The 15960-nt window shown below is 34.8% G+C and overlaps 1 protein-coding gene across 16 annotated transcripts in view; it reads right to left on the bottom strand.

The window, feature by feature from the left end:
* Positions 1 to 15960, bottom strand: part of HERC1 (HECT and RLD domain containing E3 ubiquitin protein ligase family member 1) — a 172472-nt gene that overhangs the window by 89530 nt on the left and 66982 nt on the right. For 14 of the 16 annotated variants that reach the window (XM_015568536.1, XM_015568535.1, XM_015568534.1 and 11 more), the window contains 7 exons: positions 15735 to 15908; positions 14889 to 15003; positions 14678 to 14798; positions 12498 to 12669; positions 9702 to 10041; positions 9139 to 9259; positions 4593 to 4644 (listed from right to left, as the gene is read on the bottom strand). In XM_015568536.1, coding sequence (XP_015424022.1) covers positions 4593 to 4644; positions 9139 to 9259; positions 9702 to 10041; positions 12498 to 12669; positions 14678 to 14798; positions 14889 to 15003; positions 15735 to 15908 — 1095 coding nt within the window. The remainder of the gene's footprint in view (positions 1 to 4592; positions 4645 to 9138; positions 9260 to 9701; positions 10042 to 12497; positions 12670 to 14677; positions 14799 to 14888; positions 15004 to 15734; positions 15909 to 15960) is intronic. The other 2 variants (XM_015568540.1, XM_006770797.2) reach the window with 1 other exon arrangement.

The following is a 15960-nucleotide window of genomic DNA, read 5'->3' as shown; positions in this document are numbered from 1 at the left end:
TAAATATTTTAAGTTTTGTGGGTCATGAAAGTCTCTGTTGCAGGACTTAACTGTACTGCTATAGGGTGAAAGCAGCCACAAACAAATGTGTAGCGTATTCCAACAAAACTTTATTTATAGATTAAAAAAAACACCAAAAAGGTGGGAGGCCAAATTTGGCCCACTAGCCATAGTTTGCAGACCCCTAATTTAAAGGATACAACTTAGGTATATGACCCAAATAAAACTTTGCATGAATGTAAGAAGAGAACAGAAAGGACACTTATCTGAAAGCATTAGGATAAAACATTAGGCTGACATCAATAATACTTTAAAACAAAAACTTACAGAATGAAAGTGAGAGATGAAAGCATTCTAAATTCTTTTAAAAATTATAACAACCTGGTAACTTCAGTTTGTTCTATATTTTTTATTTGAATATAGCAAATACTGTGTCTGAAAAGCATATCAAAAGCTTCTATAGCGTAACTGTGACTAAGCCCAATTCTTACTTATCATTAATTAAGAATCACCTACTATGAAAAGAAAATAATACAAAAGTCCAACAAGAAATTTTTGAAATTGTTTACTTGTCCTTACAACTTTGGTTCTTAAATGGAATTTTCAAAATGAACATGGCAGAGCTGCAATACATACTTTATAAACCATAAAATATGTAGGCAAGCTAAAAGGGGAAAAAAAATTAAACATGCCATCATGTACTTGCTTGAAGCTCTTCTTTTTTCTGGGGCTCAACTGGCCAAAAAGGAGTAAATACACTACCACACAAGAATCAGAAGACAAAAGGAGAAATTTGATACAGATGACAACATTTACATTTGCTCCTCTTTATATAATCCAATTTGAAATGCAGAGATAAAATAGCATTTCACCCATTCATGTTACACCACAAAACACACATTGATAAATGTTTCCATTTTAGCAATAAAACCCTAACTATATTTAAAGAACCAGGGTGGGGGAAATAGTCAAACCATATAGTATTCTTACTAATACTATATGTTGCTTTTTAAATTGCTTTGGCATACCCACCATTTCCTCCCCCACTATCTCTTACTGTATCAGTTTCAGCTTAAATATGAAAACTAAAGTTAAGTTTCTTTACTAAGTTTCAGTAAAGGAGGAGCCCAGTTCTGTACAACCATAGCAAATCTTTAAATTATTTATCAAAGTACCAGAACACCAACATCTTTAACAAGATTACTCAGGCTGTTATGAGAATTAAATAACTTAATATGTTTGAAGTGATGAGAACAATCCAGTTTACAAGTGTTTAATGAGTATAAATTTCATATTATCTCTGAGGTGCTCAGCAGAAATATGTGTCACCTCTTTTTAAAGTAATTTATGTCGTTTTTGGTTTTAGAATTTAACTTTGATGCTTTTAAAGAGCTCACTTTGCTTTACCCCTTCCTAACATATTAGCTTCCTTGGACCAACTGTGAAACATTAACTGGAGTGTGGGGAGAAGCAGCAATTTCATTTCAAATTCTAAGTACATTTTTATTGTATAATCCACAAGCTCTAGGATTCATGAGATTAAAAACTATTTTTACTATCCGTTCTGAAATAGTAATTCTATTTTCTAGTTACCTTTTCCTAGAGACAAAGCTATCAGCAAAATTTTCTCCTGGGAACATTAAAAATGTAATAACTATAATAAATTGGTACCACATTAAGTTATATCATGAAAAGTGACATAACTGCCTGGCTGGCATGGCTCAGTGGTTGAGTGTCAACCTATGAACCAGGAGGTCACGGTTCGATTTCCTGTCAGGGCACATGCCTGGATTGCAGGCTTGATCCCAAATACTGGGTGTGCAAGAGACAGCCAATCAATGATTATCTCTCATCACTGATGTTTCTATCTCTCTCTCCCGCCCTTTTTCTCTGAAATCAATAAAAATGTATTTTTTAAAAAGTGACATAACTAGTTTGTCTAACTTCCTTAACAGATAATTAAAAAGAAATTCTCCATGAGGTCCTGCATTTGCTTTTCTGTTTTCAACAAAATTAAATTAAATTCCAACAAGTTAATAGATTTTGGTACTACCTTGAGCTTTTTTGAGAAACTGGTTTATCTATAAACAAAATTTGAATTAATGGCTTAATTAGTTTATATCTACTTAGATCTAAAACTACAGGAAATCCACATCTACTTATAGGATAATTGTTTAAAATTTTTGAACAGGTAGCAACTCAGAGGATACTAATTTTATTTTATTTTATTTTTTAAAATATATTTTTATTGATTTTTTACAGAGAGGAAGGGAGAGGAATAGAGAGTCAGAAACATCGATGAGAGAGAAACATCGACCAGCTGCCTCCTGCACATCCCCTACTGGGGATGTGCCTGCAACCAAGGTACATGCCCTTGACCGGAATCGAACCTGGGACCTTTCAGTCCGCAGGCTGACGCTCTATCCACTGAGCCAAACCGGTTACGGCTAATTTTAAAATGTTACCTAATTCTTCCCAAGAATTTATATTCAAATTCTAGGTTATTCTTAATAACACTAGGTTACTAATACTCAGTTAATAATTCTAGGTTATTCTTTTTCTCTGATTTCAAGACAAGATTTACAAACACAAACATGATGCTTGGTCTTAATAGAAAAATGACATCAGATACACACAACATAGGTTTAGCATTGGAATGGCTGCCAGATCACACAAAACATACGTTTTTAGGAGCAGGGAGGCATGAAAATTAACTATCTTACATTTGGTACATCCGAAACTTTTGTTTGAATAATATTTTGCTTGAATTAAGCCCTTTAGTATTATTTTATTTTTGTTAATCCTCACTGGAGGATATTTTTCCCATTGATTTTTACAGAGAGTAGAAGGGAAGGGAAAGACAGAAACATTGATGTGTGAGAGACACTTTCATCAGTTGCCTCCCACATGGACTCTCCCCTTCAACTGGGGCCGGCGATTGAGACTGCAACAAAGGTACAGGTCCTTAATCAGAATCAAATCTGAAGCCCTTCAGTTCTCAGGCTGTAGCTCTAACCATTTAGCAACCAGCTAGGGCTAAGAGTAAAATTTTATAACTTGCATTGGGCTCTAGGTTATTCTTAACACTTTCTATTTTATTCCAAGGGATGACTTTGGTACATGCTGACATGGTTAACATAGACTGAATCTCAATTTTATATTTTACAAGCATGATAAAGATCTAAGAGAAAAGAATCATTTTAGCCAATAGATTATCATCTATAAATATAGTAGGAAGCTTTTAAACTATAAGTTGGATCCCTTATGCTACTCAGTAAGTTTGGAGCTATCTTCTCTTTAGCATAAAATGATATGCATTCATTAATATAACAGATTTTGAACAACACTATTCACTTAAGTTAATCAAAATCAGGAAGGTAAATCTATTCCAAAAATTTAATTCCTAAGTCAGTTGTTAAGGAAAAAGATATTCTGGCCAATTATAGCACACGAATTGCCAATTTTCAAATAACCAGAAGATAAACACATACTGCATATTAGTACATCATTTAATTTATTTATCACAAATAACATAATTGTTTTAAGAAACTCAACAGCACTGATATGTTATAGTCTCAAAAGACTTTTCAATACAGAAAGCACCAGCTCTAGTCCTTATTCCTAATATTTGAGAAAAATCCTTCATATATTCTAATTATAATTAAAGGACAAAATATTGCCATATTTTACTCTATAGAAGTACCAACACAAAAATGAAAAACTGTGTGTGTATGTGTTTCTTCCCTCATCCCATTTTTTTCCTATGAAGGGCACTTAACAGTCTGCCAAGGAAACTATCAGGAAATGGGTTTCATTTTGAAATATAAAAGACTTAATCCATGAAAAAAAAATATTTTCCCCCAGAGGCTTATAGAAAACTACCACTAGTGACAATTTTTAATATTTCATCTTTTCAAAACCACAATACACATGGGTTTAATAAGAGTACCCGTAAATAGAGAATAATACTTCGAGAATTTATAGTTATCCTTGTATTTTTATTATTTAAAATTGCTGTTCTTTCACCCACTTGCCCATATAATCAAGAGTTAACTATATTATTCACTAAGACAGAGCTTCTAACAAGTAAGTGTACTCTTGATGACACTAAAACTATTCCTCATGGGAAATTTTTTTTAGAAACCATCAGTTCATCTCTTACATGCTTTATCTTATGAGGCAAGAGGAAAACTAGAAACTTTGTTTGAAAGTGTGTATATATGGAGGCAAATGGGGTAAAGAGTTTTCCCTGTAATACCATTTAAACTATAACTATATTAGTGAGCTAAAACATGACAAATTATGTACATAACCCTTCATCCTCAATTATAAAGCACCGCTTCTGGCATTCCATAGGCCTTTTAGTAAGTCAAAACACATGACAAATGAGAAACAGAGCCTATTATTAACTCCTAGCCGTTCCTAGATTTTAAAAGGGTATATATTTTAAAGAAAATGATCTTCCATTTAACTCTTCTAATAAAATGTTTCTAAATTTTGCAATTAATTTTCAAACAATCAAATTGTAAATACATCAGATATAAAAACAACTACTTAATTTAACCAGATATTTAATATTTCTTAATACTCACCTCTCTTTCTATGAGATGATGCCAAGTCCAAATCAACATTTCGTCTTCCATTCTATTAACGTTAAATATACGTAATAAAAGTTATTAATAAAATTAGAATGTAACAGAGTACTAACAAAAATTAATCTATATAATTATAATAATGTGCTACTTAATGTGCTACCAGTCAAGTCACATCAACAATAAGTCTCTAAAAGCTCACTGAAAACAGCTATAAGAAAGCATAGCACATAATTCTCAGAAACTAAAACACAAAGGTTCACATTAACTAACACTGAAGTAGCAGAAATGTTTCTTTGTTCCCACCTTTTCTTCTCTGGAATCCTTGTCTTTTACCTTCCAAACACATCTCATTAATATCCTCTAGATGCCTAAAGCCTGTGTAGCAAAGTCCCATCTTCCACAATCCCTACTTGCTCTATCCTTAACTTTCATTCTTTTCAAAGCTCCCACTAGTCCTGGCTAAGTGTTTAGAGAAAGAGAATCCGATGAATCCAATCCACACTAACAGAAAAAGAGCATAGTCCTAACCCTTGTGGTAGTATTTTTAAAGGTTTTAAATGTTTTTAAGAGGCTACTAAATAAAGAAATCTCAAATTGTTAAAATGGCAGACAGCTTAATAAAATAGTAAAGGCTTCAGGAAGAACAGAAGTATATTTCTGTGTATGTGTGTGTGGGGGGCAGTATAAACAACTGCCTGCTCTTATGTACAATCAACCATGCACAAACTACATGTCTTAAATTTATGCACAGACTCGATATTATGGTCTCAACAATTTCAATTGTCCTCTATCCCACACACACACAAAAATGGTGGCAAAGAAGAAAAGCTGCAGAGTGACAAAATAGATCCATTTAGTAAACGTTATTATAGAAAATCTTTACCTGGTCACACATATAGACACAAGTATTCACATTGTAGATAAATACATTTTGTCACACAAACACACACCCCAGAAATAATATATTCTCAAGCCATTTGGTGCTGGACAAAACATGAAATGGTTATCACCCAGCCCCTGAAAACATCACTTTGTCATCTTTTATTTTTGGCTTCTTTCATCCTAATTTATCCTTTTATAAAGTACTTATTTGTGTACACCACATCAAATCCATTGTGAAATGGGGGGTGGGGGGGGGGTAGGAGTTAAACTTAGATTTAATTGTTTACTTAGGTTTCTTCTCTGTTTACTAAGAGAAATAGATAATGTATCACATAATACTCTATGAAAGGTAAAACAAAGGTTTAGAATTATTAAACTAGTTAACTTCAGTTATTTTTAAAAAACCATTTTAGTCACTAATAATTCAGGATAAATGAAGTACTACTAGATGTTGAGGATAGCAACACGACCACACAACCTCAGACAGGAGGGTAACATATTTCAGCTGAAAAACCGAAACTGCCTCCACTGCTTGTTCTGCTTCATCTGCACCAGGCAGGCTGTCTGAAGCTGTGCCTAGATTATCCTTCATCTGCAACAGAGTCTGCTTTTCTCTAGTTGACTTTTCTATCTTTTATGATACTATCTTTCTATACATTCCATAAGGAAAAATAATCGAGTTAATCTTTTTCAAAAATGTATTTATTAATTTTTTAAAAATTCTGTAGAAACTAAATGAACAATTTTGGCAATTAAATCTAGACTTGGCCCACCTCTACTGACCTATCTTCCCATTTTGTTTTGAAAACAAATTAATTTTCAAAAAAATTTTTAATCCTTACCTGGGGATATGTTTTTATTTAGAGAGAGGAAAGGAGAAACCGAGAAACATTGATGTGAGAGAGAAAAATCAATCAGTTGTCTCCCATACATGCCCTGACTAGGGATTGAACCTGCAATCTTTTGTTGTATGGGATGATTCTCCAACCAACTGAGCTACTGGACAAGCAATTTTCAAAATGTTTTAAATTGTATTACCAAACTTGTTCTTCACAGTCCAGTTGAGACAAGCGTAACAGGGAGTATTATTCCCCACTTCAAATATAAAGAAGCTGGGACCCTGGCTGGGTAGCTCAGTTGGTAAAGCATCATCCTGATACACCAAAGTTGCAGGTTAGGGCACAGACAAGTATCAACCAATTTTGGGGGCGGGTGGAGTTGGGGGTTGGGTAGAGACTAGGAAGATAAAAGAGGGGGAAATGGGAGATATCTGTAATACTATCAACAATAAAAAATATTTTTTAAATCAATCAGTGAATGCATAAATAAGTGGATTAACAAATTGATGTTTCTCTCTCTCTAAATCAAAAAGTTAAAAAATAATAATAATACATAAATAATTCTGAAACCCTAGTGGTTTATCAAAGCTACTAACAAACTGCTATAAAAAAAAAAAAAACAGTGAAAGTCAATGTGAGTCAAGTGATCTTGGGAAGCTTTCTATAACAGCGGACATTTTAGTCAATCCTTAAAAGAGACAGGACTTGATCAACAAAACCCAGAAAGTAGACATTAAAGCAAACAATGCTTGAGGAGAGGCTCAAGAGGTATGTTTAGAGTCTGGCAGATGGATTAGTATGGCAAAAATGCAGATTACTGCAGGAGAAAACTGGTTCCAAATGCAGGCAGGCAATATGTTCCAGAATCTTTGATTTCTAGTAGTCAGTATAATCACTGAGGTTTTGAATATGAAGGTAGCATGATAAGCAGGTTTTTTGTTGTTCTTGTTGTTTGTGTCTTCAAGAGCTCTATCTTAGAGAGCAGTGACTAAGGAGAGGAATGGGGAAAAGCAGGGATTTCAGTTTGAAAACTACCATTTCAGACAAAGGTAACAAGATCCTGAATCAAAAAGTAAAAAAAGAAAGAATGGGCACAGAAATTTTACCAAAATAGATTCAACAGCCATTTATTTATTCAAAAAATATTCAGTGACTGCCTACTGTGTTCCAGGAACTACAGATGCTTGGCCTACAGCAGTGAATAAAATAGCAAAAATTTCTGTCCTCAAGGAGCTTATACTCTACTGTAGGCTAACAGAAACTGATATAAATATAAAAAATAAATTACATTAGGTGCTGTGGGGGGAAAGGGGAGCAGCGCAAGGCAAGGTATACAGGGAATGAATGAATATGTGGAAGGGAGGGCAAATTGAAATTTTAAATAGAGTGGTCAGGCCCTGGCTGGTGTGGTAAGTTGGTTGGAGTGTCGTCCTGTACACCAAAAGGTGGCGGGTTTGGTTCCTGGTCAGGGCACAAACCCAGGTTGCAGGTTCAATCCACAGTTGGGGGCGTGTAATTGAGGCAACCAATCAGTGTTTCTCTCTCATATTGATGTTTATCTCTCAGTTACTCTGTCTCTCTCTGGAATAAACATTTTTTTCAAGTGCATAGAGTGGTCAGAATAGGCCTCACTGAAAAAGTAACAACAGAATGAGTATTTGAGGTGAGGGAATTAGTCATGTAGACAACAGTATTCCAGTCAGAAGAAACTGCTAAGTAAAGGCCCTTAGGTGAAGTTGTGTGGTATGTTTATGGAAAAACCAAAAGCCTAGTGTGGCAGGAGAATCACCAAGGAGTGTAGTAGAAGAGGAGATAGGAGAGGTAATGTGGCCAGGATGTATAGAGTCTTGTAGGCCACTGTGAGGATTTAGGCTTCTACTTTGAGAAAAAGTGAGGTCACTGAAGGTTTTGAGTAGAGAAGGATATGATCTATGTTATAAAATTATCACAGGGATGGGAGATTAGATGAGACTTAGCAGACTAGGAAGGGAAAATGGACAGAGAGAAATCTCAGTAGACTGCAAAACTAGGAACATGAACTGAGAGCACAAAGAAACTAATGGGAATAAAGAATAAAAGAAAGGACAAAAACATCATGAGACAATGAAGCTTGCTTGAAGACACTGTTCGACTTTCCTTAGAGGAGGAATCTTTTATGCTTAGAAGTTCCCTTTAAACATCTTTTATTTATGTACCATTTGTGTAAGCCCAGGTTTCCAGCCTGGCTAGTTAATAGTACCACCTACTAAGAAAGGCAATATGAGAGAAGGAGATTTAGGAGAAAGATAAGTTCATATTTGGATAGGTTAAGATTGGGGTAACCCATGCCCTAGCTGGTTTGGCTCAGTGGATAGAGCCTCGGCCTGCGGACTAAAGGTTCCCAGGTTCGATTCCGACCAAGGGCACATGCCCGGGTTGCAGGCTCAATCCCTGGTAGATGGCATGCAGAAGGCAGCCGATCAATGATTCTCTCTCATCATTGATGTTTCTATCTCTCTCTACCTCTCCCATACTCTCTGAAATCAATAAAGAAATATATGTTTAAAAAAAAAGATTGGGGTAACCCCACATGTTCAAGTGAAATATCCATCAGAGACATGAATTTGCAGTTTAAGAACTCAGAGCTAAAGACAGAAATCTGAGAGTCGTTAACAGGTAAGTGGAAAATATCTATGCAATATAGGTCTCTAATTTATCTAAAAGTTCTTTAAAAAAAGTTTTTATATGGGTAAAACAAATGTATATTACTCTAATTAAAGCCTCATATAGTCTCTATACCTTGAAAACAAAAATTCTTCTTGGCTGAATCTAGGTATACCTACCAGTGCGTAACCCTCTTCATCTGATTCAGGCTGAGACAAATCAGATTCACTCCTCGATTTGATCAGTCTATAATTTGGGCTTGTGTGGACTAGCCGGCTCTCTGCAGTAAGACTTTCACTCCTGTCTCACATGCACAAAGAAAAGTTTTTTATTTGGGACTGTTAGTGAACATAAAATGTAATGGAACTGGCAGCACAGAGATAATACAGACACAATGAGGAGTAATTACACCTGTTGATGGGAAATCCTGGCTCTTGTCTAAGCACAAAGTCATTCTCAATTACATCAAAATAATCTGCATGCCACTAAATTACAGAGACATGCAATAACTTATGTTTCTAACTACTGCTGTTTACACATATGAAATACTGTGTCTCAGAAATTTACATTCCAGGCTGAAATAGTATTATTCTTTATATTACTTTTAATTAATCCTAGTCAATTTGCATTTCCTATTCATGTCTGTTTTAATTTCAGAAGAATACTCTAACTTTGAGAATAAACCATTTCAATGCATAAACAAAGGGAAGAGAGTAATTGTTAAGTTTCTAGCCAGTCCCACCTGGTCATAAGTCCACCCCCTTCAGAGGCACTTGTTGAAGGTTGCTGCAACTGTCCTTCTTCCCTCCGCTTCTGAAGCTCATCAATCACAGGGCTTACTCCTAATATTAAGAGGGCACACCGATGGATCACGGAGTTGCAGGCAGCAGTGTACACATCCTGACCCTCGGGAAGGTCTGTGCTGACCCTTCGCTCTTGCTGAGACTGAGGAGGTGGATCATCAGATCGAGCCCCAGACCCTGCCCCACTGTTCATTCTATCTCGATCTCGGCTACGAGCTACTTCACGGGCTGAGAGGAAACACTGAAAGATTTCTGTAACATGCAACACAAAAACAAGGTCTTAACACATGGGGAGAGAAAAGCAAAGAAAATAACAATAAAAATAGTCAAAATATTTGGACCAAAAACTTACTGAAAAAGGGAAAAATCTTATTTTAGATATTAAATGCAGCATAGTAACTAAGTTAAAATTATACAAAAAAATACACAAAATATTAAACTTTTCATGAAAATTACAACAGGAAATACTCATGCCTTTATAGAATTTAGATTGATTAATTCTATTTCTATTCTTTTTTATAAGTTAGATCAGTGGTTTTCAAAGTGTGGTCTCAGATTGGCAGCATCAACATCATCTGAACACTTGTTAGAAATGCAAATTATCAGACTCATCCCAGAACTTCTGAATGTAAGCTCTAGACATGAAACTAAAAATTTGTGTTTTAATAAGCCTTCCAGATGATTCTGAAGTCCACAAGAGTTTGAGAAGCACTGAGTTAGATAAAAATAACTATTTACATTCATGACCTTTGTATGAAAAATGTCAGGTTACAAAAGAAACAGACAAAATTTAAGTTGCAATAGTTACAATGAAAAGGCCCCTTTCCCATTCCAAATTCCATATAATACCTAACACCTACACTTTGCTATAACTTGAATACATTAAATAACACAACCTCTAAAGGCCTTTGCTGAAACAGAGTCTGATTACACCATATGGCCAAGATTGGCTCAAGAGTCAAATGGCATCACCAGGAATGTCCTATCTGATACCAGCTCGTGCCAATCTCTAAGTGTAAAAAGTCAGTGGGTATACCAAGGTTCCGATGTAGTGGCAGACACTTCACAATAGGAAAATAATATTTTGATCAAATTTGAACTGAAGAGGGTATTCTTGGAGAACCAAGGCAGAAAAGTTAGTAAAATATTAGATTCATCTGTTTATATGGAAATACAAACTTTAAAAATGCATCTGTATGTTTTATCGAATTATTATGATGATATTTTCATTATGTTGTTGAAAATCTCTATTTCAATGAAAATCAAAGCGACAAACACAGAGTCCAGAACTAGAAATCAGTTAAAGTGATTAAGAGAATGGTCACTGGAATTTTGGGCAGACCTGGTTCTAATTCCAGCTGCTGCTACTTGTGGTGCTAACACATAATTTTGCTTCTTAAAACCTCTGTTTGACCATCTTAAGAATAGAGTAATACTCATCTCATAAAACTTTTGCAAGGATTTATGAGTTAATTTATGTGAAGAATTTGACCCAGTGCCCAGCATACAGTAAGTGCTCAAAAATGGTAGTTTAAAAATTATTACTCTGCAGATGACTATTATGCTTTCTGTTATTATAACTGTGTGTTATACGTTGCTTTCATAAAGTTTTAAGTTCAACTGCAAAAGGTTTGTCAGCCTATGTTTTTACTAATTATTCTCCGTTTCCACTTCCAATATACTTTTCTCCATTTAGACTTTATCTTTCCCTCATTTTTAATGGTTTTTGGTCTTGTTTTGAGCAGCCTCAAGATCATTTTTAGAAGTACCCAGAACACAAACAAACTGATAATAAAGTAAATGTCCAACTAAATGATATAGACAGACAATCCCAAAACTAAATGCATAGCTGGACATAATGTTTTAGGCTACAAAGTGAATATACACCTTAACTTGAAATAGCCAACTCACTCAAAAAATAATAACAAATGTTTTAAAACAGTGGTTCTCAACCTTCCTAATGCCACGACCCTTTAATGTTGTGGTGACCCCCAATTTCACTGTTACAAATTGAACATAATTAAAGCATAGTGATTAATCACAAAAACAATATGTAATTATATCTGTGTTTTCCCATGGTCTTAGGCGACTCCTGTGAAAGGGTCGTTCGACCCCCAAAGGGGTCGCGATCCACAGGTTGAGGACCGCTGTTTTAAAAGCTTTAATATTTCTCTTTAAATATATAAATGATTACCTTTAAAAACTGTCTATAGCCCCAGGATATGAAAGTATGAAAAGTGTTATTTACCCAGCCAACAATATTCTCACATATATTCTTGCTCCCTTCTGAGAAGAGCAGTGTAGTCAGTGAGTAAAATTTATAACTTATTAAAAGTTCTACATATGAAATAATTGAGCTCTCCTAATATGCATAGAAGGGGGCTCTCTTCCTCACCAGACAGAGGTAGGCCTATCAATGGATAACTTGGAACCCCTGAGAGGACATACTTTGAATGCCCTTATCTAATGACTCATGGACATCATTTCATGCATGAGACTGGTGGAACTGGTATGGTTTCCAAAGCCTGCTTCCAGAATTTTTCAGCCCCAAACATGAAATTCAATAACTAGCACAGGGCTGAAATATTAACTAATGTACATTCAGATCACCAGTGGAATATCAAATTCTTTTAGAAAAACCAGAGAAACATGTCTTTCTCTTTCTTCTCTACTCAGTTCCCATACCAAAAAGAATACACATCTGTGTATCTCTGTAAAGTAAGGTGTATACTCACTGCCAGCTGTCATCACTTCATGTTCCCGTTCTTCCTCCTCATCCTCTGGCTCTGGATGCCCCTCCTCTCGGTCTCGCTCAGCCTGCTCTTCCATTTCAGCTTCTTCGTCAATGGTCCGGGTAAATGAATGCTCCTGAGGATCAACATCTGCAGAGTCTTGGTTTTCTGAGATCTTAAAGAAATGATCAAGTTATATTGAACATATTTTTCAAAAACTTTGAAAAACTTCATTAAAACCCTGACTTTTTATCATGGAAAATACTGCTAGTACCAATAATAACAAATGAAGTTACTACAAAAAGACATACTAGATAAATATGAAAAAAAATAGAAAGAATGTATCTACACAAAATACATACAGAGATACCTATATACTCTTTGTTTCTCAGTATTTTTATTAAAATGCCATGCTATAGCCTGGCCAGCATGGCTCAATAGTTGAGCACCGACCTATGAACCAGGAGGTCACGGTTCGATTCCCGGTCAGGGCACATGCTCAGGTTTCGGGCTTGATCCCAAGTGTGGGGCATGCAGGAGGCAGCCGATCACTGATTCTCTCTCATCATTGATGTTGCTATCTCTCTCACCCACTCCCTTCCTTTCTGAAATCAATAAAAATATAAAAATAAAAAATGCCATGCTATAAATTGACATTTATATTGTTATTCAGCTATAAACTATAGTTCTGCAACTTAAAATGAGTTGACACCAAGAATAAAAGGTACTTAAAAAATATAATTTTGATTCCATTCAGTCTCCCCTTAAGTTATATATATTATTACTTTGTATAAATGTTTAATAATTCTAATTATTACTTTGTATAAATGTTTAATAATTCTAATTCTAAAACAGTATTTTTAACTTTTTTTTTGGTGAGAACATTTAAATTCTACTCTCTTAGCAAATTTCAATTCTTCAAACAGTATTATTTTTAGGTTTTTCTTTACTCTGTTTGCCCCTGAAGAAACCAAAAATTAGAAATCTGGTAAGAACAATGTTAATTTTATTTCCCATGGTGGTTGTGCTATCTAGAAGTCATCTAGAGGAAAGAATCCTTAAAACAGGTGCCAAGAGAGGCACACGTATCATAATAGTACATCTTTTCCCACACCAATATAAGTACAAAGCACAAATAAAGATTTTAATGATATCCTTCAACGCATAACAAAAGTTATTTTGTGATTTATGGCCAGTAAATAACTTAAGAATTTCACTGAGATGGAGATACTGAGCAATGTCAGTCTCACACAGTACATAAATCATTATCACTATATATGTGACTTTCAAATATGAGGCTCAACAAAATGACAAATTAATACATTTCATAGAATTTCAAGGTCACTAGCAAATAGTCAGACCCAAAATATTAAATAAGGGCAGGCTAAAAGAATACTGTAATAGAAATGTAGAGATAGAGTTTGATTTTTAAAATCTAAGATCTAAAGAGTACAGTGCAAAACATCTACTGTATAAACTTTCAAAGTAAGCATTTCTGAAGTTGATGTATTATGCAGGCTTATACTTATAACTACAAGGTCATGTTATCAGGATTACCAAGTACTTTAAAAATCATCTCATTTTTGATGCATGAATTACTTCTGGAACATCCTTAATAAGAGGTTTCAATCTTTACCCCCAATAGTATACATAACCCTAACATAGAAGGTTGTTTTCCTTACATTCAGCTAGCAATGATTCACCATAAAATTATTACCCTTTGATCCTACCTATGCCCAGTATTTTTGAGGTAGCTATCCTGTGCCTCCCATTTCTTTCACTTATGTATGATTTTTGGACCTTTCACTAATCCAAGGTAGTTTGTTAATGTACCTCATAAATTATGGTACCCCAAATTAAATGATAATTCAAATGTGGTCTGATCAGCATAAAATAAAGGAATAATATTTCATGATTAGACAATTCAATTTGTTAAATAATTTATACAGCCTAAGAATATATAAACTTTCTTAGCAGCCATATCATACTTGATAAATATGGAGTTAAATAATCCCCAAATCTCTTACTTGTCCAATTTTTTTTTCCACTAAAAAGAACTGCTCAATATTTAATTGTACATCTGCAATAGCAAGGCATTTTTCTTTTCCTGACATAAATCAATAATTAGCTATCTCTCACAGCTTGCAAAAAAAACACAGAAATTAACTAATTTCAAACTTTACCCATCTGTCTCGTGATGATGACCTGGTCTGAATAAGTTCAAGGTTCTTGCAAGCAAGTAAACGACTTCGAACTTTGTACACACAACGGTACACTTCTGATAAGCTTTTACCAGGTTGATATCTAAATATAAAGAACCAAAATAGAAAAGTTACTTAATTTCTAACATCATGAGAGCAAATATTTGTCAGAGGATAGTTTTAAGTTACTTGCCGGCTTTCTCCACATGCTTGACTAAGTAAATTCGTGTGTTTCAGAAGAGCTGCAAGAACAAATCTAGACACAGTGTCCAAGAGTGATTCATTACTTAAAGTTGCACTGTCCCAATCTGAAAATAAAAATGTATTAAACATTTAAAAGGGCTCAGAAAACAGTTCAGAGGTCATAGCTTTAGTAATCCCACATCTGAATGTCATTTTTCTACACGCTTACTTAACAAGTACACCTCCTAGATCCCACACACTGTTCTGTGTGCTAGACATACAGCAGTAAACAAAACTGAGTCCCTCAACATGGAGGCACCTGGAGATTATTATGCTATGCAAAATAAACCAATGAGAAAGACAAGTATCACATGATTTCACTTATATGTGGAATCTGATGAACAAAATAAACTGATGAAAAAAATAGATCCAGAGGCATGGAGTCATGCAACAGAATGACGGATCTCAGAGGGAAGGTGGGGGAATGGGGCAGGGGGGCCTGGGAAAGATTAACCAAAGAACTTGTATGCATATATGCATAAGCCATGGATACAGACAATAGGATGGTGGAGGCCAGGGGTGGGGGCGGGCTACAAACGGTCAATGGGAGAAAAAAAAAAGGGGACATATGTAATACTTTCAACAATAAAGATTTAAAATAAAATAAAAAAACTCAAGGGTATTTTTCACAAAGAGGAAAAATAAATTTTTAAAAAATGTCATTTCTAAAATACCCTTTTCTATAAAAAAAAAAAAAGTATAGGGAGAAACCTATGATCTTCTATTTACATGTATCACACATACATAGTATTATGAGCTAGCTACATATTTATCCCCTTTATTCTCTTCATCTTACCTTTACTAACAGCATAATCCTGCATGCTGATCCAAAGGCTTCGTGCAGGCTCTTTTGAACAACCCAATGCCAAGTCTACAAAGACAGCAATTTCAGGTCGCAATTTGTAGTCAAAAGGTTTCTGTTCTTCATTTCCTGAAAGAGCTACTTCTAATAGGCAACTCATACATTTATCTAAAAAGAAAATTATTCAAGTTATTCATTTTAAACCTCATGAATTTTGGTG

The sequence above is a fragment of the Myotis davidii genome, unplaced genomic scaffold (genome assembly GCF_000327345.1).
Source record: "Myotis davidii unplaced genomic scaffold, ASM32734v1 scaffold461, whole genome shotgun sequence".
In the NCBI taxonomy this organism is placed as follows: Eukaryota; Metazoa; Chordata; class Mammalia; order Chiroptera; family Vespertilionidae; genus Myotis; species Myotis davidii.
This window is presented reverse-complemented; position numbering and strand designations above follow the sequence as displayed.